General features: G+C 34.7%; 1 protein-coding gene across 15 annotated transcripts in view; it reads left to right on the top strand.

The window, feature by feature from the left end:
* Window positions 1-13,844, top strand: part of CYRIB (CYFIP related Rac1 interactor B) — a 203,044-nt gene extending 189,200 nt beyond the window's left edge. For 5 of the 15 annotated variants that reach the window (XM_074202272.1, XM_074202271.1, XM_074202274.1 and 2 more), the window contains 6 exons: window positions 1,061-1,138; window positions 2,599-2,715; window positions 6,514-6,593; window positions 7,533-7,659; window positions 8,880-8,950; window positions 11,897-13,839. In XM_074202272.1, coding sequence (XP_074058373.1) covers window positions 1,061-1,138; window positions 2,599-2,715; window positions 6,514-6,593; window positions 7,533-7,659; window positions 8,880-8,950; window positions 11,897-11,960 — 537 coding nt within the window. In that variant the 3' untranslated portion in view covers window positions 11,961-13,839. Of the gene's footprint in view, window positions 1-1,060; window positions 1,139-2,598; window positions 2,716-6,513; window positions 6,594-7,532; window positions 7,660-8,879; window positions 8,951-11,896 lie in introns of all 15 variants that reach the window. The other 10 variants (XM_074202278.1, XM_074202275.1, XM_074202281.1 and 7 more) reach the window with 3 other exon arrangements.
* Window positions 13,845-26,711: the final 12,867 nt, after the last annotated feature.

Raw genomic sequence — 26,711 nt, 5'->3', positions numbered from 1 at the left:
AATAACTCTAAAATTAGGGGTCAGGAATATTGGGGGTGTTCAAATCCCACCTTCCCTCTTGTCCTAACATTTACTGATCCTGGATTATGCATATAATGTCTCAGACTGAAATTCATCTATCAAAGAGAGTAGTTGTACCCATCATATAGTGTTGAAAGGAGGGAGATTCAGAGAAGATAATATAGGTAAAACATTTTGCAAAGTTTATATTACCATGTAATAATCAGTTGTGGAGGACAAACCTTATTTATTTTCCTTATTTGAAAACTAGTTAACGCTTAAATGATAATGACAAGAGGGCAGCTAGGTGGATAGAGTCGTGCAGTGGATAGAGTACCAACCTTGGAATCAGGAGGTCTCGAGTGAGTTCAGATCTACCCTCAGACCTTAATAATTACCTATCTGTATGATCTTGGGCAAGTCATTTAATCCCATTGCCTTGCAAAAACAAGGAAGCAAAAAAGTTATACCCAAGGTCACATTGGAAGAAAGAAGCAAATGAAGAGTTCTGAACTTGATGTATTGACTCCAGATCCATTGCAGTTTTAACCATTGTGTCAGATTTCCTCCCTGTTACTGGTTGTCCTAAGACATCAGCTAAACACTTTTAATTGCTACTGTCTCAGTACTTTGTTACTCATGCAGAGTGGCTATCTTTGAACTTGAGTCCCACTTTGAGAGTCAGATTATTTGGACTTAAGTATACTGAGCTTAATAAGCCCAGAAAATATATTCACAAATCCTTCGAAATTTTATCTGATTATAAAGGGAATGTGATGTGAATATGAATTTTACTATCTCAGTAACTCATATGAAATTGTGGGACAGTAGAAGGATTTTTGATTAGAAGATTGCCTAAATTTCTATTTTATATATAAAAATTTTGTAGGGCAAGTGTTGAACTCACATGTAATAAATTGCTTTTAGGCAATACCATAAATTATCTAATAACTTTTCAGTAAAACATTAGGTTAATACATGTTATATGAATAGTTATATATATATATATATATATATATATATATATATATATATTTATAATTGTTACTCTGTATTTTAGATGACAAATCCTGCTATACAGAATGATTTCAGCTATTACAGAAGAACACTGAGTCGAATGAGGATCAATAATGTGCCAGTAAGTTCATACTTGGAAAAGAGCATTGGAGGGCTATTAAAAAATAATAATAAATAATAATAATAGTTGTTATGAGCAACTGTTGTGCAAGCAAAGACAGAAAAAAAACATGGTTTTTTGTGTCTAGGTGTAGTGTGGTATGATTGGGTCAAAGAATACGTACAATTTAGCAACTTTTAGGGCATAGTTCCACATTGATGATAACTGCTTTGTAATGTGTTTTATGAAAACATTAATTTTATTGATTATTGTAACATAATATTAGTTAGAAAGGAATTCAAAAGCAAGCTAATAAACTTTTCCAAACTACAGTTATAGAAGTATGGTATTAGTCTTCGATAGTTTCTGACCAAGCAGCAAGTAACAGTGATTTTTCAGCTAACAAGATTTTTTTCAGGATTATGACTGTTGTGAGAAATAGAAAATATCTAAAGAATTTTTAAAAATTTGAAGTGTTTGGCACAGCTAGGTGGCACAGTGGATAGAGCATCGGCCCTGAAGTCAGGAGTACCTGAGTTCAAATATGGCCTCAGACACTTAATAATTACCTAGCTGTGTGGCCTTGGGCAAGCCACTTAATTCCATTTGCCTTGCAAAAACGTAAAAAAAAAATTTTTTTGAAGTGCTGCATAAATATTGTTGTCATTATATACATTCTAAGGAACTGAAACCATGACTATTAGACCCACTATTAGTAATCATGGTAGAGATAGTTGTATAAGACTTAATCTTAATTGTTTGAAAGCTAAACTTTGTCAAATTCATAGAGTAATGATGCTCTTTTTTTGTCAGGTTATTATAGTTCTTCCATGCACAGAATGAATCTCTAGATTGTCTAAATTGATATCAAAATCATTAGAAATAGTGTAGCATTGGAAAGATAAAAGTCCTTATTTTCTATAAATAGGAGAAAACGGAGTCCATAACCATGGGCCAGTTGGCTTCAGTAATAGAAAATGTGGCAATGAGTGGACAGTGTAGGAAGTGAGTAGAGTAGTCCAAGAATGAAGTGAATTTTTAATGTCAGAAATTCATCTGGAAAAATATCTGGGTGGTTTAGTGATTTTAAATGTCATTATGAATCAGTAGTGTGACTTGTTATGCAGGAAAGTTAATTTGGTTGTAGATTACATTAGGACTTGGAGTGGACAGGTGAGAGAGTATCATTAGAATCTACTGTGGTTAGACCATGTCAAGAGTAGTAAGTACTATGTTTAGTTCTGGGAGCCACATTTTAGGAAGTTAAGTTAAAAGACTTTTCCCAGAAATGCAACAAAGTATAAAGGATTTTGAATTCTTGCTATATGAGCTGCTTTAGTAGGCATCCCCTTCGCTGAATGTTTTTCCAAGCAAAAGTTGTAGAGTTGTAATTGTCTTGTTCAGATAAGACTAGATGACTTCCAAGATTCCTTTTTTCGCAGCTTATAAATTGAATGAAATGATTTTCCTCCTTCACATAGGCAGAAGGAGAAAATGAAGTAAACAATGAATTGGCAAACCGCATGTCTTTATTTTATGCTGAAGCAACTCCAATGTTGAAAACCTTAAGTGATGCCACAACAAAATTTGTATCAGAGGTAAGTGCATTGTATGAACTTGTTTTCTTTCCCCCCTTCTCTTCTCCCTTGAAATGTGTATTTGGTTGTTTTTCCCCTTATGTTTTCCCCTGGTGTTGTGGGAAAAATACTGTTCTGGGACTCGGGATACCTGATTCCTAGATATTTCATGTTTATGTATGCAAATTACTCCACCTCTCTGGACCTCACATTTCTCATCCATGACATAAGATGCTGTCTGTATTAGATGATTTCTGAGTTCCTATAGAGCTCTAGAGTTCAATCTCTTTCTCATTCTATTATGTCCACTCTAGAATAGGACTACTCACCTGGGCTTTTAGTAATATCCTGGTTTCCTTTAAGTCTCAACTAAAATCCCATCTCTACAGGAAACAGTTGACTGATTGATTGCCCTAACAAATATTTTTTTCTTTTCCTGGTAATCACCACAATCTTGCCTTGTTGCTGAATATATCTTCCTTATAGCTATACACACACACACACACACACATATGTATATGTATACTCATGTCACTCTTTAGAGGCTTCTTATTTCTTACCATGTAAAGTTTCAACTTTCGTCTGTCAGTTATTGCTCCTGTCCTGCCAGCCATATAGTTCTCACTCCTTTTTTTTGTGATCCTGCTACTGATTTAGTCTCCCTTCAGTATAGCTCTTTAGCACTAACATGCAGACACCTCATCATCTGTTCAATTAATTTACTTTTTGTGTGTTTAGGTTTAGTGTAAGGTTTAAGGTTTTGCAGTTAACAATTCAGCTTTCACCCTTTTCCTAAGAAACTGGTTAAACAGCATTTTTGAGCCAATCCTATACCTTCTTGTCCAGTATCACAATGATTAAAAAATCAACACAGATTATTAAGTACTTATTGTGGTCAGTGTTGGGGTAGAAAGATAAAAAAATAGTCTCTGCCTTCATGGAGCTTATAGTCTATAAAAAAAAAGTTCTATATGCTTACAGTTTCTCTCCCTTTCATCTCTTCAGATGCAATGGTGAGGTATAAAACAAAGTGCTACTGGCAGTCCAATGTAAAATATGTAGAAAGACAGATAATGACCTTGATATCCAAGGAAATACTTCCTGATAATTTGACTTGTTCAAAACAGAAGAGGGCTCTCCCCAAATTCCCCATTGCTGGAAGTCTTCAAATAAAAGTGACTGACTGTTGTGGCTTGCTTCACCTTGGGGCCCACAGTGGTGACTTCCCTCCCGGAGGGGAGCTGAGAATAAGGAGTCAAGCCACTACTGCCTTATGCCTCCAGCTCAATTTTGTTACTGCTTAGCTATTACATATATACTGTTAGGTCTTGCGGGGTAGAAAAAAAGGATAATGAGGAAATGGGGGTGCAAGCGGGGTATGTTCAGCATCTTGCATTACAGGATAAGGGGGTATGTTAGGGAGGAGGTGATAAAACACAGCTGTGACTTGTGCCCTTGTTCTTTGGGGTGGAATGTCCAGCTCCCAAGGACTCCGGTATACCTTATCTCTAAGGGTGGCAAGCCAGCTCCTGAGATTGTCCAGGTGGTGGTTTACTTGGAAATGATTTGTGTCATGGCTGTTAGAATAGCCTATGTACCCACAACTGACAACTTACCAGCTATTTTATAATGTAGAGGTGTCAAGACATGTGGTCAGACAGCCTGCTGCACTTCTGTAGCTAGATGCAGCAGTAGATGGAGCACCAACCCTGAAGTCAGGAGGGCCTCAGATTACATCTGCCCTCAGATACTTGCCACTTACTAGCTATGGGAAAGTCACTTAATCCAGATTGTCTCCTATCTGGGGACATCTCCAGTCGTCCTGATTCCTATCTGTCCGCTGAATTCAGATGACTCCAGAGGAAAAAGTGAGGCTGGTGACTTAGCACAACCCACCTTGCTCAAATCCAATTCATGTGCTTGTCATGGCATCATTTCCTTGATGTCAGTGGTCTTCTTCAGTAATGAAGGACAGACATCTCACTGCACTCCAAAGTATGACTTGAACCAGATAAAATGGAATTGGGAAATATCAGACAGATAAAATAAAAGAAACATTGATAATATTAAGATGCATCTTGCAGGGATCCTTTTTACAGGACAAAAGGCCCTGTTTTCTTTTTTGAGTTTGACTGCTGAAGAGGCCAAGCTTCAAGCTGGCAGGGTCTTACAAGAGAGCTAGTCCATCCCAGCCTCATTTTCAGTCTCTTCCACTGTTGTACTTCATTATACTATTAAAGAAACTGGTTCCCAGGATGGTTCAGTAATTTACCCAAGATTATATAAGTAGTAAGTAGCAAAGCCAAGATTTGAACTTGGGCATGAAGATTCCAAGTTCATTACTCTACATTCATATTATTGCTAGATCATTTCTGGAAGTCCCTTCCCCCTTGAAGATGAGGTGATTCTATATGTTCTACACTTTAAAATACTGAATTGACAATCCATTATCCTCTGAACTTTTGCTGCCCTTTCCTTCTGTCTTTCTGCTTGGAATGTCCCTCTTCAACTTTACCCATTGAACCCTATCTATCCTTTAAAAGATTACTGATAAATATTTTGGCTTAAGAGATGCTTATCAATCCTTCCCCTTCCCCTGTGTCTATCTGTCTGTCTATCTACACACACACACACACACACACACACACACACACACACACACAGATATATATGTATCCAAAAAAATTTTTAATTGTAGAGAAGTTTTTCTTAACTTTGGTATGTTATCAACCCTAAATTTTGTATTAGATCCAAGTTTTGTTGCTTCTCAATGTTTACTTTATTATTATAGTCATTATTTATGATTCTACTTCAATTTGAATATAAATCTTTCCTTAATTCTTTTTTTTCTGAATTCTTTTGTTATCTTATGTGACTTAATGTACTGTTGCATTCATATACCATAATTTGTTTGGTCATTTATTAGATTGGAATTTTAAGTTTTATTTCCAACTTTTGAATTTGTACATATAGGTCTCTTGCTGTGTACAGTTTTGGGTTGTAGTTCCAATAGTATATTATCTCATTCAAAGAGTATGAACTCTATAATGATTTTGTTTGCATAATCTAAAACCCAATACTAGATAATAGGTAATTACTGCTATTTTGAACGAAGATACTCTTCTTTTCTCCTTCCTACCCCCTTACTTTTTTGGAAGTAATTTCCCTTGATATTCTTGAACTTTTTCCTCACTATTGTGCTCTTATTTTTCTAATTACATAAAGTAACCTTTTTGGAAATTTAATTGCTGACTCATCTTAGTGAAGCTTGGTTTAAAAATGAACTCCAGGCAAGACTGCTGGGCCTTTCTCTCCCTTCCACTAAAAAAAAAAAAAATTAATACTGTGCTTTCCCCACTAAAAAGATTTCATAATCTCAGATAGTTGCAAGTGTAATATTTTGTGTTATAATTATTTGTGTGCATAGTTCATCTATGTCTTGCATGAAGGTAATAATTTTGTCTTAACCCAGGTTTTTTCACATAGTAGGTACTTAATAAACTGAATTGTATTGATAGTTTTTCTTTTATTATTTCCTTTCTGTCAAAGTTCATAAACTCTTAGAAAACAAGGACACCTAGTATTATCTGTTTCTTCTCCAGTACTCAGCACTGTGTCTTGAACATAGTAGGCACTTGAGACATGGTTATTGAGTATTAAATCAACTTGAAAAAAAGTTTAAACTAAGAATTTTATTTTATTTTGTTTTGGTTTGTGTGTGCATTTTCAAGTCTCTGTAAACATATATTTAGAGTTTAAATTTATATAAAGAATTATCTTTTGCTTATGATTTTTTTCATTTTCCAAACTGTTTTGCAGAATAAAAATTTACCAATAGAAAATACCACAGATTGTTTAAGCACCATGGCTAGTGTATGCAGAGTTATGCTTGAAACACCGTAAGTATTGACTGGTCTTCTCCCCTCCTTCTCTTCCCTAATAAGAATGCTGTGATGATTCATATTTCATAAAACACAGAAGACATATAATCTAAAGTTTGTATTTCTGTATGTACATATACACACACATACATTTCTTTGGTAAAAAGGATTTAAGCATAATCATCTCAAATGTTTGTAGTTTTAGAAAATTTCTTTGTAGTTAAAAATAATATATGGTTCAGTTTACTGGTTCTTCTGTGAATTAATCAGACAATTTAAAGATTTAAAGTTATTTTTCTAATGTGATCCTTATGCTTTTTTCCTTTTCACTGTCTTAATGACTCCCCTCCTTATCAAAGGGACTTATTTGTTTTTCTTGATTCTCATTCTTTCTATCTTTATTCCTTGGTGGGAAGACTAAATTGCCCTCCTACTGTCTCTTCATTTTTAAGGCCATGACTGAATTTCTTTGGTGTTTCAAGAACCTTTTGGGGCCCTTGTCAAGAAACTTGTTCTTCTTTTTCATACTCTTTATTGAATAAAATCTTCCAGGAAATATTTCATCATGGTGGAAGGAGAGAAGATTGTAGTGAATTAAAATGGAAATTCATGTCATTTATTTGTATAATATTAATTGGTAAATTTCATTAAGATTTGCTGTTAATTGGCAGACAATATTGAGACAATATTGATTTGCCAGTTTGCCTGGGGTCAAAGTTGTTACTCAGGTCAGTGGGTTGGTGGAAGGTGAGATACTGAGTGTGAACGTTTCTGAGCAGTCTGTTTGGGACAGTAATGAAGATTCCCACTCCCCTTGCTTTTTGGTAATCTCCAAAATCTTTCAGCTTGGGGTAGGAGGCCAAGTAAAGACCAGGCAAGGCATTTATCTCTATTTTAAAGATATAAATGTTTATTTGTCTGGTGCTTTCTCTTCATATATCTCTTCTGCTGTTCTAGGGAGTATAGAAGCAGGTTTACAAATGAGGAGACAGTATCATTCTGTCTGAGAGTAATGGTGGGTGTCATCATACTCTATGACCATGTACATCCAGTGGGAGCATTTGCCAAAACATCAAAAATTGATGTAAGTTATATTTTATTTCTTAATTTCAAGTAATATTATTCAAGGATAAAATAGTACACTTGAAATTTTGGTATTATGTTGTTTCTTAGAGTTGTGTAAATGATGACTAACAAAATTCAAAATATGTAATTTCTTGGATGATTTATAATCATTCCCTCATTTATTCATTTTGTTCAGCAGTAGAGTGATTTCATTTTAGGCTATTGAGTTATGGTGTGTTTAATTTAAAATACTGCCCTGGTAATAAGGAAGTATATTCACAGTGATCATTGTAGTTAATTTGTTATTTAAAAAAAACACCTTAAAAAACTCGGAACTAAATAACTATAGGAATTCTATCTGTTGAGTAAAAATCTTTAATACTTTGGGGTCTTTGAAAAATATAGCATTATCTCAGATTTAAAAATTTAACTAAGGTTTCACTGGTGGAAAATTTATCCACAATAAACTGTTCATACTAGTGAAAACATTTGATCTTTTCAAAGATATTTTTCCCACATCAGTTTCATTGACTAGACATAAATTTGTTAATGTTTACATACTCAATTTACTCTCTAAAAATATGTGCTTTTTACTCTATTGCCCAGCTTGAGCTAGTGGAAAAAGACCTTTGATTTATTCATTTATTCATTCATTTAAGTTTTTTGCAAGGCAAATGGGGTTAAGTGGCTTGCACAAGGCCACATAGCTAGGTAATTATTAAGTGTCTGAGGCTGGATTTGAACTCAGGTACTCCTGACAGCAGGGCCAGTGCTCTGGCCACTACACAATCTAACCGCCCTAGAAAAAGACCTTTAGGAAGGTGTAGAGCAGGAATCATTTTTGCACTAACCTGCTTTACATTGGTAGGAGGGAAACTTCATATTGTTTTATAAGTTTTCTTGAACCATTTTCTTTCAGATGTGTGTACTGTCCTCATCTAGTTTGTAAATTCTTTGAAGGCAGGGTGCTTGTGCTTTTCTTTTGTTTATTATAGTTTTGCACACCAAAGATTTTCTGAGGATGCTACTTATTGACTCAAAAAGAGAATTGTGAAACATGATGGATTTTTCTTGTCAAAGTTAACCAGAAAAATTTTTCAGTGTTATGAATAAGTCATTTATTATTATTATTATTACTTTGTTTGGTAGTTGTGATGCTAGTTGGTTTTGATTACATAGTAATAATTTGGAAAATTCTTGTTTAAAAAATGCCAATTTAAAATCTTTTTTCCTTCCTAGATGAAAGGTTGTATCAAAGTCCTAAAGGACCAGCCTCCTAATAGTGTAGAAGGTCTTCTAAATGCTCTCAGGTATTTCTAATTTTCAGCTTATTTATAAATATGTAGCACTGCAGAAGTCACTAGTATGACTAAAATAGGATTTTTAATATTCAGGTTTGGCAGTAGTAATAGTAGATTTCATAGAGATTTTTCCTATACTGAGTTATGTATGTTTGACTGTTACACTTACTTGATTTTAATATTTACCTTATACGTATTCCCTAAACAGCAAGTTCAACAAGTCATTAAGTGCTTTGAGAAGAACTTTGAATTGTAGTTGCTGCTTTCTTTTGAGAAATTTGACTTTGTTTTTTATGGCCCTTGGGATGCAGTGGAAGTAGATGACTTTCCATATGATAATATTCTTCTAGACGGAAATTGATACAGTTGAATTAGATGTTTATTCCCAGCATGGAATAACTTAATTGTTTTCTTAAGTGATGGAATATTTTAAAACCACATTTCAAACATACTTATAATCTTAAGATTTAGAAGGGACTTCTTTAACTGTCAAATATGAAAGTGACAAGTTAAGGGAAGTTTTATAAAACTGCTATGGACCAGATATGTTTACAAATAACATCTCATTGGTTTTCACAACAAACCGATGAAGTCATTGCTGTTATTATTATTGTCATCATTATTATTTCCATTTTAAAATTGAGGAAACTGAGACAAACAGGTGAGTGACTTGTTCAGGGTCTCTTAGTATATATTTGAGGTCAGTGAAATTACAACTGTGTTTTCTGACTCTGGGTCTAATGTAATTGCATAAAAAATAAATTGATTTATTTTAAAATTCATTTTAGTTGCTTAATTCCAAAAAGTATAAAATCTTTCAGCATGAGATTATGAAGTGCATCATAAAGCTGAATTACTCAGAATTTTGTGGAGAAAACTCATAGATACCACCTTTCACCACAAAGGGGCGATCTGCATTGGTATAATGAAATGCTACCTAAGAATCTATAGCTAGGAATAAGCCAGTTAAGAAAAATGGAAAGCAGGGTATCATTGAATGGGCATATAAACAGAAGGTAAAGTAGCAAAAAGTAGAAACTATTTAGATAAAGTAGGTTAGTTATATTTGAGGACTGAATAATTGAAAAATATTAAGATTTATTAAAGAAACCAATTTAAGTCATTTACAAAAGTGACCATAACTTTAAACTATTCACAACAATATCCTGATGTTTCGATGTCATTTATAAATTATAAACTAGTCTAGATAGATGTTGTCTTCATTTTTGGAACAATGAGTAGATTTTTACCCTTCATTTTTTTTTTTTTTTACTTATTTCTGTCTTTATCTTCCTGGCCTTTGCTGTTCTTCCACAGTTCTTTTCTTTCTGCTGTTTTGAACTGTTAGAAATTCCCAGCAGATGTTAATGGCTTAATTTAGTTATTTTATGGTTAATTTAGGAAGTAGAAACCAAAATATTTGAGGTCTTGGAGTCATTTGAGGAAGTTACTTGAAAATATCTTAGTATTCCTAGCACTTTTTGATTCACTTTATCTCTTGCAGTCCTTAGAGAACTATATCTCCAGTTATATATTGCAAAGTCAGTAGTAGAATAATTCATCTCCATATAAGTCACTTTCATTATTATGTTTTTTCTTTTTCTAGCAGGCTGTCTTTATTGGAGTACCATTAGGCACTATAGGGAATAATTCAAGTAATTTAGTATACTAGACTTTTGATTCAGTAGAATATTAGTTCACTGTCTTTAAGATAAATACATCCTGGCATTAAATTGCTAAAGTTCATTGCAAAGATTGGCTTATTCACTTGTATTTATTTATTTTTTCCTTCAACACCATTCAGCCAAAGAAAGGAAATTAGAATTTGTATAAATAAAATCCTGGCTGTAATTGATTTATCTACTTATATGTTCATTTGTCAGTATATTTCTAAAATGCTATTATCTATAGAATTTCAGTTTCAAAACATACAATTAAGAAAAGAACAAATTATACCTATATTATCCAGATGAAATAATTGAATGAATTCCTTGTCTAAGACATTTGGAAGAAAGTGCTAGAATTGGAAAATGAGATTTAGTGCTAGATAATGCTGCTATCTTTCTCTAAATTAAAACTAAAGGTGATATATTTTCTTTTAATAAAAAGTAAAAGTGTCAGATGTTCTATCTTCAAATGATATTGGTCTTGTCTTATTACATGAAAATACTCATCTCTGGATGGTGCTTCTTAAATCTTAATGACTGGTCACAAATCACACATGGAAGGAATATGTGTTAGTGTTATAGATAGAAGAGCATTTACAACTATCTATATCAGTGTATTCGTACAGTTAGATGTTCTGTCTTTTAAAGATTCACTAGCCATATTATCTGATGACTTCTTTTTTAAACCATAAACTCAAAAACACTGAAATTTTTTTCAATTTAATTTTGTAACTTGAATATTTTTAAACTATGTACTTGCATTGTTTAGAGACTGTTATCAAAGACTTTTCTTTTTTAAATTGTCAGATTTCAGTAGTATATACATTTCAGAATATATATCTCTATCTATATCTGTCTCTGCACTTACATAAATTTTATCGAGGTAGCCTAAAAGAAATTCAGTATATACACCAAAGGATAGTGAGTAACAGATAATACTGAATTCATTTTAGGCTACCTCAATTTGATTTTAGTTACAAAACAAAAGGTCAGTCTTTTGAGGTGAAATATCAATATACAATTTTTTACTTTAAGTAGGAAAGTGACAGATGAGGTCAGTAGAGTGATGACTTGAAGACATATTATTTATCCTTATTTTCACTTTATTATTATCAAGAAATAGTTATTTCAGTGAGTTAATGCAACTAAATAAATTTCCAGTTAAGATCTCTAGTAAATGTGGAGGATTAATGTTGGAAATGTGATTATGTCCTCTCTTTACAATACATTTGGAAACAGATACTAATAATCATTCTTTTTTAAAATTGATGAACTTATATTTTTTTAGGTACACAACAAAACATTTGAATGATGAGACTACCTCCAAGCAAATAAAATCCATGCTGCAATAACAGTTTCCTGGAATTAGCACCTGCTGTAGAAAGATGACAGTATTCTGCAATGACTGAGCTGCACAGTTTTTTAGTGATTGCAATTACTCTCTCATTCATTCTTGCTTTTTCTTTTTTTCCTCTTCCCCCTTTTTAAATCATGTTCTTGTTTTTAAAACTTCTTTTCTGTGCCAAAATGAATAAAGTTATAAACTTTGAAGGGATGTTTTCCCTTCAACATGGCCATTTAAGGCAGCTAATTATGCATTGCATTTGGATCTCTACTGAAAAAAATTCTGTGACTTGAACTAAATATTTTTAAACGTGGATTTTTTTGGGAAAACTAATATTTAATATTGCTTCTTCTGCATGGCAAAAACTGCCTATTTCTGCTATTTAAAAACCCTCAATGACTTCATTTTTCTATTGCCGCTTTTTTTCATGTGCAACCAAGATTAGGATGTTTAAATTAACTGTGTTGTACAAAATGGTACCCAACACAAAGGTTTTTTTTTTTAAATTAGTAAAACTGGTTTGTTTAAAGTTTTACATTTGCATTTTGACTCTTTTTTTTGTAAGGATGTATGTTGTGTGTTTAACCTTTATTAACTAACGTTAAAACTGTGATGTGTGCGTAGAAAAATACGTATGCATGTTCATGTTTAAAGAATGGCTGTTGATGATAAAATAAAAATCAGCTTTCATTTTTCTAAGTGTGTCTTGTTTCACTGAGTCATTTCTGACCTTTTTGAGGAGGCTCTTAGCTTTTGAGGACTTACTCCTCATATTTCCACTTATTCCTCTTCTAGAGTGTGTAGTATATGAGAGAAGGGAATTTTCCCTTTTCCCCAAATCCTTCAACAATAATATCTTTTTCCCTTTTCCCCAAATCCTTCAACAATAATATCTTGTGGCAGAAGCTAGACTATAGGAAGAATATACTTATATGCAGCCTGAGAGGTGATCTTTAAGAGCACTCATTCATCATACTTTTGGTTTCAGTGAAAGGTCCTTAGAGAAAGAAGACAAGAACCAAAGTGCGCCAAATAAGAAAAAATGGGTGATTTGAAGGTATTTGATTGGATTAATGAAGCAGGTCAGAGGTTGAATTGGACTGTGAACAGTTTGAGAGAAATTGAAGAAAATTTGAAGAAGAACAGTTTACAGATCCAGATTCTTACTTTGGGTTGAGGAGCAATATCATGAATATGGAACTGTAAATGGGATCGAGGAATATTAAGCAGAAGATTCACAAAGGAAAAGGAGAAGTAATTGACATGGCAAATTAGGAAAGGTATTTGGAGCAATTTATTGAAAAGACAATTTGTAAGAATTGGTGAATAATACAAATTGGTAAAATAGGTCCATATGACATTGCAAAGAAGAAAGCTACAGAATTGGTAAGACCAATGAGAGGAAGTTGAATGGGGTCAAGCAATTAAGAAATCATTTTGGTCCTAGAGTTGAGGTATAAATACTCATAAATAGCTTAAAATCAGTCTAAAAGCCCTCACCCTAATGAAGATTAGGGGAAATTGTTCAGTATTTTGAGGAGTGTGTGCAGTTTATACATATTCTTGCCATAACCAAGTGGCTGTTAGCAGGTGTAGGTTAATCTCCCTCTTGGAGAAGAAATTGAAGAGTCTGGGAAAACCACTTTTTGTTTCTACAGTAGAATGAAGTGATCTTAAGGAAATCAATAAAGTTTCAATGGGAAAAAATGGATTTTTTTCTTTATTGTTTTTTGAATTTTACAATTTTTTCCCCAATCTCACTTCCCTCCTCCATCCCCCACAGAAGGCAATCTGATAGTCTTTACATTGTTTCCATTGATCAAAATTGAATGTGTTGAGAGAAAAATTATATCCTTAAGGAAAAAATAAGATATAAGAGATAGCAAAATTACATAATAAGATATCTGGTTTTTTTTTTTTTTTTTTTTTTGAAAATGGATTTAAGGTAGAGGGAGAGAAGCTTAACCCCTTCTCAGGACCTTGGAGAATATGATATCTTGAGGAGAAAGGGTGAAAAAAGTGAGCTTTTTTTTAAAAAAAAACTTTTTATATCTTTTTCCTTTTCTAATAGTTTATTTTTGCAACTATATTCTTTGGTAGTTTTCAACAATCATGTTTTACAGATTTTGAATTCCCCCCACCCTCCTTTTCCTCCTCTCTTCCCCGACAGCAATCTAATATAGGCTATACATTTTAAAGAATTGAATCAGATTGAAAAAAGACATTAGAAAAAAGCATACATAAGACTACTTTTAAAGATTGAAGATATTAAGCTTTGGTCTCCACATCTCCTTCTCTGCATATGGATAGTAATTTCTATCAAAATCTTAGAATTGTCTTTGATTATTGTACTATTAAAACTTAACAAGGCCATCATAGTTGATCATGTTCCAGTGTTGCTGTTAGTGTGTTTGAGATGTTCTGGTTCTGCTCCCTGTTTTCAGCATCAGTTCATGCAAGTCTGTCCAGGCTATTCTGCAATCCCATCCTATGTGATTTCTTATAGAACTATATAGTTAATTATAGAACTATATAGTTTCATCATATTCATATATCAAAAGTTTTTCAGCCATCACCCAATTAATCCCCCTAATTTCCAATTCTTTTTCACTATGAAAAGAGCTTCCATAAGTATTTTTGTACATGTTGGTTTTTTACCCTTTTTCATGATCTCTTTTGGATACAGACCTAGTAGGGTATTGCTGAATCAAAGGGTATGCCCAGTAATTCCAAATTGCTCTCCAGAAAGGTTGGATCAGTTCACAACTCCACTAACATTGCATTAGTGTCCCAGTTTTCCCACATCCCTTCCAACATTAAGTATTTCCTTTTTTTTGGACACATTGGCCAGTCTGAGAGGTGATATCTTGGAGTTGTTTTAATTTGCATTTCTCCAATAATGATTCAGAGCATATTTTTATATGACTATAAATAACTTTTCATGTCCTTTGACCATTTATCAATTGGGGAATGACTTGTAGTCTTATAAATTTGACTTAGTTTTCTAAATATTTTAGAAATGAATCCCTTGTCAAACATTAGTTGTAAAAAATTGTTTTCCAACTTTATGCCTTTTAATCTTGCTTGCATTGGTTTTATTTGTACAAAAACTTTTCAATTTAATGTAATCAAAATTATCCATTTTGCATTTTATAATGTTCTCTATTTCTTCTTTTTGTCATAAACTATTCCACTTTCCTAACAGATAAACTCTTCTTTGTTCTCCTAATTGGTTTTTATGATATTACCCTTTATGTCTAAATCCTGTAAGTGTCTCAACCTTATCTTGTTTGAAGGTGTGAGATATTGGTCTATGTCTAGTCTCTGCCATGCTGTCTTCCAATTTTCTAGTAATTTTTAATCAAAGAATGAGTACTTATCCTAGTACTATCCCAGAAGTTGGAATCTTTGGGTTTATCAAACAGCAGACTACTATAGTCCATTGTACCTAATCCACTCTATTTCTTAGCCAGTACCAAACAGTTTTGATGAATGATGCTTTTATAATATAATTTTAGTTCTGGTGTGATTAGATCTTACTTTGTTTTTTCATTAATGGACCATGTGAATTTTGTTACTATTTTTTCTAGCTCAATAATTTTTTTGGAAGTTTGATTGGTCTGGCACTAAAGAATTTAATTTAGGTAGAATTGTCATTTTTATGTGATCTTTTCTTGGTCCTGTGTTCACACACCAGTAAGTGATGATGGTTTTTTTTCCAACCCATTCCATATTTTCTGTATCTGTTGTTAATGTCTCCAAGCACTCAATTATTATTTTCTGGAAGTCTATGCCAGATCTTTCCAGTCAATTCTCTCTTTTCTTTTGTAGGAAGGAAAATGAAAGAAAAATCATTTCCCTCCCTTCCAAGAGGCTAAAAACAGTAAAAAATCAGAGTTTATGTCTGGCAGTAAGTGGACTGTGATGGTATCTATGCCTTCCTCACCTCCTGAGTGAAAAAAATAATACCCACCCCCTCCAACCAAGAAATTACAGTTTTGACCTCTCCTAGTCTTTGGGCAAAATAGTTGTGATTAATGGCAGTCATTGTCAAAGTTAGTCTCACTCAGTGCTTTCTAATCCCTTGTCTCTATGAGCTCTGCAGATAGGCTACTTTCAGGACTTGGTGGAGTTTACATGAAGATTTCAAAAGGAAACTGATCTGACCATCCATGCCAGAGAATTATATTCTTGGGTTCAGTGGTACAAAAAGGCAATGCAAAATGAGCTTTTATTGTGACTAGAGTTGTTACCTGGGTATCTAAACTTCCAGCAGAGTTTTGTCTTGAGGGCTTGGATAGGGACTTAGGATATTTAGGATTAAAGGATGAGTATCTTTGGTAGTTGGACTTCAGACACTTCCCCTGTAAATCTTTGTTAGGGGGATTGTGAACAGATCTCTTTTCAAACATCAGGACCAAAGCTTATGAGGGTCAGACCTCATCAGTGCCTAAAGGTATTTGTGGGAGATAGGTATCTTCTAGGTATTCTCTCAGCCTTCAGAGCTTAAGAGGAGACACATAACTTGGTAGATATGCTATTCTGGGGGTGACAATTCTCAAGTTACCCAGTTTTGACAACTTGTCTTTCCTGTTTCTTTACCCAGGAGTATTCAAACTGGTCCACTGGCCTTAGCAGCTCTTGGGAAAAAGGTAATGCTTTCCAGAAAAAGAAGAATAGATAGATCACTTATGAAATGGGCATTTTTGTTTTGTGTGAAAAACACTGAAGAAATCATTTTGACTGGATTTTGTAAGGTTGGAAAGATAGGTTAGAAAGGCCTTTCTATGTCAAGCAGGAGTTCTTATTTAATTCTAGAGATAATGGGGGGGCACTGAAATTTATTGATCAGACGAGTGACAGGAGCAGACTTGTGCAATATCCCTGTGTTAGATGAGGCATGAATGAATTGGAGAGAAGGCGTATAGGAGGCAGAGAGACCAGAGAGATGGTAAGGTCCTGAAATGGGGTGATGGCTCTGTATGAGTGGAGGTAAAAGGACTCACATGATGGATGTTGGAAATAAAATCAAGAACACTTGACGACTGATAGAACGTATTGGTTGCGAAAAATAGGAGTAGTCAGGAAAAACTAACAGGTTGTGAATCTGAGTAGAAGGATGATATCATTCAACGAGTAGGAAAGTTTGGAAGAGGAATGGGCTCAGGAAAAGGAAATGAATTGCTTTCTAAGGTGTCTAAGGTTAATTCTAAGATATCTTGGGGAAACAGTGGGAATGTCAGAATATTCACTGAGGCTGGATATATAGCTCTTGGAATCATTAGTTCAGAGATGATAATTGAGCCCATGGTTCTCATGGGATCATGGAAAGTCATCTTAGGAAAGTGGGTCTAGGATAAAGCTTTGCATACAGCCACAGGTAAAAAAGAGAAAGATGGAAAAGGATTCATTAAAGGAGGCTGAGTAACTGTCAGACAGGAGAGGAACTAAGAGAAAGCAATGTTAGAAAACCCAGAAAGAGAGACAGTATCAGAAGAGAGGGTGGTCAACAACATCAGAGAAGCAAGTAGACTCCCAAGTATTTTATATTGTTTACAGTTATTTTTAATGGAATTTCTCTTTCTATCTCTTGTTTCTGGATTATGTTGGTCATTATAAAGAAATACTGATGATTTATGTGGGTTTAACTTATTTCCTGCAACTTTGCTAAAGTCAATTATTTCAAATAATTTTTTAGTTGATTTCTTAGGGTACTAGGTATACTATCATATCGTTTCCATGTTATTATTTCTGTAGAAGTTGCTCCTTCATCTTTTTTCTGTTGTGCCCCAATTTTTGAAATATCAATATACAAGGGAGTTGCCCTGTGATAGATCCTTCTCTGTGTCCTAAATTATGAGGTCCATTTCTGCCCCATCCTCCAAAGAACATTCTCTTTCCTTTTGACCTCACAGTCTCATTTCTGAATTCATGCTCTTCCAACCTTCTGGGTGATGGCTGTCCCCAGGAACTCTACTTTCTGAGGGGAGATGTTGTTCCTGAAGGTATAACACCCTCTCAAAAGAGAGAGTACGCCAAATCCTTAAAGATTGTTACTGTTATAAGGTCCCTATCTTTCATAACAGAATCTATCTTCCTTTCCAAGGAAGTTCAGTTGGACCTTCTCTCAGCTGAATTCTTTCTTTTATTTTGTTTCAATTCCACCTTTTTCCACCTTACCAATTCCCCTATAGCTCCTCTTCTTACTGTCTATAGGATTTATCTTCCCTTCATTGTTTACCCATGAACTAGATTAGGGTGTATTTCACTTTCTTCTCTACTACCTCCCTCTTCCCTTTATGCACTCTCATTAAATTTAGCCTAATAAAATGAACTGGAGTTTGTTTCCTAGTTAATACTGGCTTCATGATCCTGGACAAGTCACTTAGAACTTTTAATGCCTCAAGTAGCTCTCTAAAACTGAAAGTTAACAGAAAAGTTGCTAATCTGGACCAGTGGAGAGAATTGCCATACTAGGATCCAGCTATACTGATGAAATCATAAATCAGGACCAAAAGGAACAAAAATATTTAGTGGCCACTCTATCATTTGACAACTGTTAAACACTCCTTCTTGTAAGATATTATTTCCTCTATTGGTTTCATTTATACTATGTTGTGCTGATGGTCTTACAACCTCTCCAATATCTCTTCCATTTCATTAGCTGACATATTTTCCTCCTCCAATCCTTAAATGCATGCATTTTACCATGATTCTATAGTTCTCTCTCTGGTTCTCAGTTTTACTTTTTCCTCTCTCCATAGATGTGTTAAATATATGGATAAATGCCTCCCAATATTGAATCTATATGTATAGGTATATATGTATATCTATATGTGAGCATATAGATATCTATATATTAAATATATCTATAAACAATATATGTATATATATATATGGATATCTAACTATATTATAGAACAGATATATGTATATCTGTCTTATAGAGTTAGATATCCATATATATATCCATATATATATATTCTGTATTGGTAGGGAGTGCTAAGTAAATTTTTTATTAGAAACTTAACATTAAGCATGAATTCAAGCAATTCTATTTGCTTGATAACTTCTTATTTTTAAATCAATTTGATGAATAAAATATCCCAGTACTTTAAATTCCCATTAGAATTTTTGTTCATTCAACTTTATTCACTTTTTCTCATGAGGTGATTTATGGTTCTGTGTTTAACCTTTATTTATTTTAGCAATTTCATCCACTCCTGTGACTTCAACTTTAACCTTTATGTCTTGATCTCACTTCTAAACTGTAATTTCAACTGCTCACTAAACAGTTTCATCTGTCTATTTCTCTAGTGCTGGAGATGAGGGAAATGTCTTTGCAGTTCCAGATCTGATATGCACTCTGATATATCTCTTTGGGATAACTATCACCTCTATGGCCCATAAACCTAAGCCACTACCTATGTTTTGTTTTTAAGCAACTGTGGGTATATTTGATACCTGATAGTTGAGCTAATGAAAGAAAGCCACATACATTTGTTGAAAGACTTGCCATAACAGGAAGTAAAGCTGGATATTTGATGGCAAACACAGTCTTGGCAAGAAATTTTGTGGCCTAGAATTAAGTAGTATCCATCCTAGTAGAAGCTTCTTATTCTCATGGTTAAAGAATGTCCATTTTGGTCTTGATCAACAACCAGTGAAGGTTTTCACATACTTGGATTCCCGTTTTTATTTTCCCAAGACCATGTGTCCAGCTCAGAGTGGCTTTAGATGATGGATAGATTGGTAGGTAGGTAAATGGATAATAGCTGGATGGATGGATAGAAAGGTACATAGATTATTAGAGAATTTGTCGGAAGAATTTTAGAGAGACATGTATTCCAGGGCACTGTGCCCCTGTTCCCAATAGTAGTCCTTAAGCCAAATGTACCTTGATCAATCTTTTTTTGGACAGAGGATATTAAAACTTTCTTTAAAATATATATACTATTGGTCATAGGGAGTAGGTAAAAAGGTATGGATAGCTCTGTGCAATCCATCACTACTAATAACTAAGCACACTTGCTCCTTATGTGTTCACAGGTCACATATAAAGAATAGCAGAGATCAGTGCAATAGAAGTTGAGTCTGATTTCAAAAATATCTTTGAACTAGGCTGGGACAATAGGACTCTTAAGGAGTTAGGGGTGTTGAATGGCTTTGATTGTTTTCCTATTTTCCCCTCTCCTCCCCATCAGCCAGCACCACACCATCAATTACAGCAAATGGAGAAGTTTTGAATTCTGTGGACAAATAGGCAGTGTCTTTTCCAAGGAGATATACATTGACAATGAGGTTGCCACTCACATTACCATAGCTAGCTTGGTATTTGGGAGGCTCCGAAAAAAAGTGTGGGAGAAAAGAGATATTAGACTGATGACCAAACTGAAGGTCTACAGAGCCATTGTGCTGAACTCATTGTTACATGCCTGTGACACCAAATCATTCTATTGGCACCATGTCAGGAAAGTGAATTGCTTCCATTTAAATTGTCTTAGGAAGATTCTGAAGATCACTGGGCAGGAGAAGATAGCAGACACTGAGGTCCTTTCTTGGGCTAAACTGCCTAGCATTCCAACATTACTACAGAGTGCAGCTACGACAGGCTGGTCATGTTGTAAGAATGCCAGATATATGCTTGCCAAAAAAAGCTATTTTATGGAGAACTCACACAGGGCAAGTGCTCACAAAGGGTCAGAAGTGATACCAGGACACTTTGAAGGTCTCATTGAAGAACTTTAGAATTCATAGTACAGCATGGGAGACATTGGCACAGGACCACCCAGCATGGCATGCCCTCATCAGTGAGGGTGCTGTGCTCTATGAGGAAGACAAGATTGAAGCAGCTCAAGGGAAATATGACATCCATAAATTTAAGAGTGCCTACCCAGGTGTTCACTTAGGCTATTTGTGCCCAACCTGTGGTAGAGCATTCTGAGCTCATATTGGTGTGGTCAGCCACAGTTGGACACATTGTAATTTATCTCAAAAATAGTGATGTCATTTTGGTCTTCTTCAATAATGAAGGACAAGAACCAATCTAAAGTTTAACTCTTGATACTTCAACTCTAGGGCCTGGATTGCTAAATTGTCCAACCTGGACAATTTCAGGTTAGCCCCAGCCCTGTTGCTTTTTCTTACCTACTTTCCACCCATTTTCTCACCTTGTTACCATGTGCATCCTTTCCTAATTCTGGAACAACAAATCAATTCTGCAACTGCTCCAGGGAAAAGTGCTGTATAAATCTATTCCTCAGTGACCTCACTCACAGGAATCCCGGACTTTGAGCCTGGAATAAATGAGCTTTCACCTTGTCTTGCCTAGAATCAGGCCTTCATTCCATGACATGGCCACCTCCACAACAAACACTAGTATTGTAATGATATTTAACTACGAAAGAGGTATTTTAATCAAGGCAAATGACTGACATTTCATCCCTCCCCACCTTCCCCATAGGACTAGTTCCCTTTTATATGCTGTCTTCTTCCATTACACGTAAGCTCCTTGAAATGAAGGTTTGTATTTGCTTTTGTATGTATATCTCCAGAACTTGATAATGTGTTAGGAGTATTTTTACAACCAATAAGCATTTATTAAGTAACTTTTTTTTAGGTTTGTTTTTTTTGCAAGGCAATGGGGTTAAGTGGCTTGCCCAAGATCACACAGCTAGGTAATTAGTAAGCGTCTGAAGACAATTTGAACTCAAGGTCCTCCTGACTCCAGGACTGGTGCTCTATCCGCTGTGTCACCTGCAAAAAAGGAATCTTATGGTGGCAACTCTAGACCAATGGAAGAAATACTGTGTGTGGAAACCCTGATGTGAATCTTAAAATTGTTCATGGTTCAGTTTGCTGTGTATACTATCAGATACACCTGCTGTGTACCTTGTGTGACTTACCTCACCCTTTAGGTCATTGTCTGGACAAACCACTAATGGGTCTGGAACTTGACTCTAAAACATGAATGAGAAAAAAATCAGTGAGCATTGAAGACATCCTCAAAACAGATAAAAATAATCCTCTTCATCCCATCAGAGATGAAAATTAATGCTTTTGTCTGACTTCTACCATGTGATTTTAAAATATAATTAATTTTATACTGCATTGATTTTTAGAATTGCCAAAAATTGCCTAAACTCATCTACCTTAAAAATGCATTGGCTAATGGATTGAAAGGGAGTGATAAATACTTAGTTGGATTCACAAAAATAGGAATGCTAATGTACTGTTGGTGGAACTATGAACTAGTCTAACTATTTTAGAAAATGATTTTGAACTATGCCCAAAGGTCCATAAAACTGTGTATACTCTTTGATTCAGAAATAGTTACTAACTTGGAAGCCTAAAGAAATAAAAGATGTATAAAAGTATTTATAGAAACTCTTTTTGTGGTGGCAAAGAAGTGGAAACTGAATGGATGCCTGTTATTTGTGAAATAACTGAACAAATTATGGTATATGATAAGATGGAATACTATTATTTTGTAAGAAATGATAAAGGAACTGGTTTCAGAAAACACCTAGAAATACTTACATGAGCTGACACAAAATTATATGAACAGAACCAGTAGAACATTGTAACACCAATATTGTAATGATAGTTAACTATGAAGGAAAAGTATTTGATCAAGACAATGATATATGATAATTCTAATGGTCTCATGATGAGAAATGCTATATAACTATCTTCAGAGAGAGAACTTACTCTTCCCTTTTTTCCCCCCTTGCTTTCTTTTTGACAACATGGCTAACAGGGAAATCTGTTTTCATGACTTTGGTTATATATTCACACATATTTATATATTATCAATATTATTTTTATTGCCTTCTCAATGAGTTGGGAGGAGACTGAAAAAGGGTTGAGAATTTAGAACTGAAAAGCAAAATAAAAAAGAGACCTGTGTACATCAACACCTACCAATCTAGGTATTTGTGGAAAAGGAAACAAAAGAAGAAAATGGAGAATGAATACAAAAGTATAGCATAGTACTAGTTTTAGGAGTCTTAAAACTCAAAACTGAGTTTGAAGGGAAAAACTTAAGATTTTTTAAAATAAAAATATATTATTATGCAATACTTACTAGACAATGGGGGTTATTGGGAAATTTGTTTTCCCAGCAGGAAAGAGACAAAAGACTGAATGAGGATAGCCTACGAACTTTGGAAATTTTTGGAAAAGAGAAGGGTCCAGTTCTGTTGGTCACCCAGTGATGGGAACTAGTTGCAAATAAAGGATGCTGCTACTCCAAAATAGCTATAATTATGGACAGATGAAGCCTTGTCTGGTGTACTGATCTGCTCTAAGTAGTGATTTTCCTGGGTGAACTTGATGTTTTCCTGAATGTACCTGCCTCATGGTGCTGTTGGGACCTGATAAAATTTTCTACTATCTACTTTCTTCCTTTATCACTTGCAGAGTCAAGGCAAAAGTCAAAAAATAACCTGTTTTGGTTTAATCATCAGTAGATGATGGTGGTTTGTAAGTTTAATTCTCTTATGTAAAGGAATATAAATGAAAGAGAAAGGTATCTTTGGACATGTAGTTATTTGAGATCAGGGTTTGCTGTGGATAAATGATTTAAGGGGTTTTGTATTTCACAGATTATATATGCTAGGATCCTGAAATCCTGGCTGGAGATGAAAAGATCTCCCTCTGGGCTATAGTTTAGTTTCCTGATTGACCCTAAAACTTGAACTGGACTTCCAAGCAAATCCTAAAACTTGTACTCAAAACTTACTTAGATATCTCCCAAAAGACTGAGTTTTAGTGGAGACAGAATGTTGATGTTGTATGAGTACTAGCCCTAGAGACTAAAGTCTGGCTCTTTTATGGAAAAGGGAAGAGGAGAGTCTAGACAGACACTGAAAAGAGATACTTTGTGTTATAAGAAGAAAGAGAAAACTAAAAATAAGGAATAGTGTTGCTGCCTAGGGTGAATGAGAAAACAGGATGACAGACACTCAACTCTCATTTTCCTTTTGTTTTCTCTACTAAGGAGAATGATATTTAAATTGAAAAGGACTGGTCAAAAATAGCACAGACAATTGATACCCAAGATAAGAAGGCAGTAAGATAGTGTCTAGATGCCTTGATGAATTCCAGTTACCAAGACCAGGTCATCTATAGTCTTAATTAACGAAAGAATTATCAAATGTGATGCTGAGTCATTATCAGTGATTTCTGAAAGATGATAGAGAAATACCGAACCAGAGAATTTTTTAAAAAAATTAGAATGTGACTTTATTAAATTCCCACGCCTATAATTAATTGAGTGGCATCTTTCAGGGTATTCCTTTGGCTACTTAAAAGTTTACCAAGCACTAAGCCAGACAGTGATTAGTCATTCCTCAAGTGTTTAATAGAGGTTTCAAGCTGACTGTATATTAAGGTCTTTCTTTTTTTCCCCATTCCAACTAATTCCATTATTATTCCTATGGCAGTGGTGTCACAAAATAAAATTTTTTCCTCTTCCTATTTTGATTTCTCCCCCCAGAACTGTTAAGGTTCCTATCCACTTGACAGTATCACTTTTCAACATTAATAAGATGCAATTCAATAGAGATAATTTCAGTGTTGTACTTGATTAGTTGTTTTTGCTTATGTCTAATCATTTTTGACCCTATTTTCAGTTTGCTTGGCCAAGTTAGTGGAGTAGTTTTCCATTTCCTTCTCCAGTTCATTTTATGGTTGAGGAAACTGAGGCAAACAGGTTTAGATAACTTGCCAAAGTCCCTTAGATGGTAAATGTCTATGACTGGATTTGAATTCAGTTTTTCCTGACCCTAGACCTGGAACTTTAACCACTGTGCCACCCAGCTGCAATATGAAGTAGTATACTGAGGTACAAAAAGCATATTTAGGGTTAAAATAAAATCCTATTTGACATTGGAGTCCTTGGTATTTCTCACTCAAGTCATTCCATTTCCAGAACCCATGAATTTTCAGTGGGTGATTCCCAGGGCTGGAGTGCTTTCCTTATTCACCTCAACATACATATTGATTCTTTCCAAATATATTAACACTAAGTTCCTTAACCCACTTACTTCCCATGAGTTATTCCTCCACCCATCTTAGATAGTCTTCCACACACAAAGGTCATATTCTTGATTTTGCCATCACTTGCAAATGCACTACTGTATTTCCCCATGTATAATGTGCACCCTTTTTCAGTGGTTGTAGAATTTTTTACTTGCATTTTCCACTTTTTTCGTGTTTGTTGTCTTTTCGCTTATTGTTTCGCATTCATTTCCAGTATATTAGGTTATGTTTTGCCACATTCTGCCCAGAAATAGCTCATAAATGATTTTCATTGAGTGCTGAATTCAAATTCAAAGTGCAAAAGTGAATGGCAATGGTGCTGCTGAATGTCAGTCTGTCTGGTCCTCCTCCAACTGAGACAACAATCTGAGACTGACTATGGGAAGAGGAAACCCTCCTGAAAATGCCCCAGTAGAAGAAGGCCATGAAAGGCAAGTCAACCAAATTGCCTGATTTAGAGAGGAAATTGAAGAAATGGATTGAACAGTAAAGGACAATTGGAATTCTTATGTGTACAAAGATGGTTCAGCAGAGGAGGTTCAGGCCAGGAGAATTGCTGATGAAAAAGAAGTGACTGATTTCCAAGGAGGAACAATTTATGCTTCAGGTTCATTAAATGGAATGGACTAAGCATATGTCCACTTACCAGACCTGCCCAGAGAGAACTTGTGGTCAACCCATAGACCAGAGCACAGCAGGGGAGCAGGCAGAGCCTCCCCTAAGACAGTAATTTGTTCTCAAACACAGATGAGGACAAGCTAATTAATGGGAGTAATGAGAAGTTGTATGAATTTCATGATGAGTAAAACTTGAGTTCAATAACTTTATATAATATATATTTTTTCAAATTTCCAGCCCCCCAAAATAAGGTGCATCTCATACATGGAGAAATATGGTACTTCCATAGAACCAGAGTATCTTAAAGTTCATAGGGACTCAGAGGAAAGCTAATTTAACTTGTAATTAAACATGAATCCCTTTCAAAACATGTGTGATATGTAATCTACTCAGTCTCCAATTAAAAAACCTTTACGGAGGGCATCCTACTACCTTCTGGGGCTGGTCTTTCTATTTTTGCAATAGGTCTAATTGCTCAGAATTTTTTTGTTCTCAATCTATTTTAAATTTGCCTTTCTGCAACTTTTAGCCAGTTTTCGTAGTTGCTTCCCTCTTTGGAGACGTCTAATGTCTTATCTAAATGGTAGTCCTTCAAATATTTGAAGATGGTTATGTTCCATTTGTTTTCTTTTCTCCTGACTAGTCATTCCTTCTCTTCTTTCTAAGGTCACTTTTTTTTTTTTTTTTTGCTAGGCAAATGGGGTTAAGTGGCTTGCCCAAGGCCACACAGCTAGGTAATTATTAAGTGTCTGAGACTGGATTTGAACCCAGGTACTCCTGACTCCAAGTCCAGTGCTTTATCCACTATGCCACCTAGCCGCCCCCTAAGGTCACTTTCAACCTCTCTCCTGGACACCAAATTAATTCAGTCTCAAGGTGAGACCTTTTAGGAGACTCAGTAATAGTCCATGGAGGATGAAATCAGCACATAGTCATGTACCAGAGAGAAAATCTGGAGGAACTCACAGACTAGAGAAAATCTGTCTTTCATATACAGTCTGATCTGGAAATCATAATAATATTTATATAATGCCTACTATGTTCAAGGCAGTATGCAAAGCACCTTTTAATTATTTGTTTATTTGTTTGTTTGTTG

This window comes from Macrotis lagotis, chromosome X (assembly GCF_037893015.1).
Source record: "Macrotis lagotis isolate mMagLag1 chromosome X, bilby.v1.9.chrom.fasta, whole genome shotgun sequence".
Classification (NCBI taxonomy): Eukaryota; Metazoa; Chordata; class Mammalia; order Peramelemorphia; family Peramelidae; genus Macrotis; species Macrotis lagotis.
The sequence above is the reverse complement of the archived record's forward strand: the minus strand, read 5'-3'. Positions and strand labels throughout refer to the sequence as shown.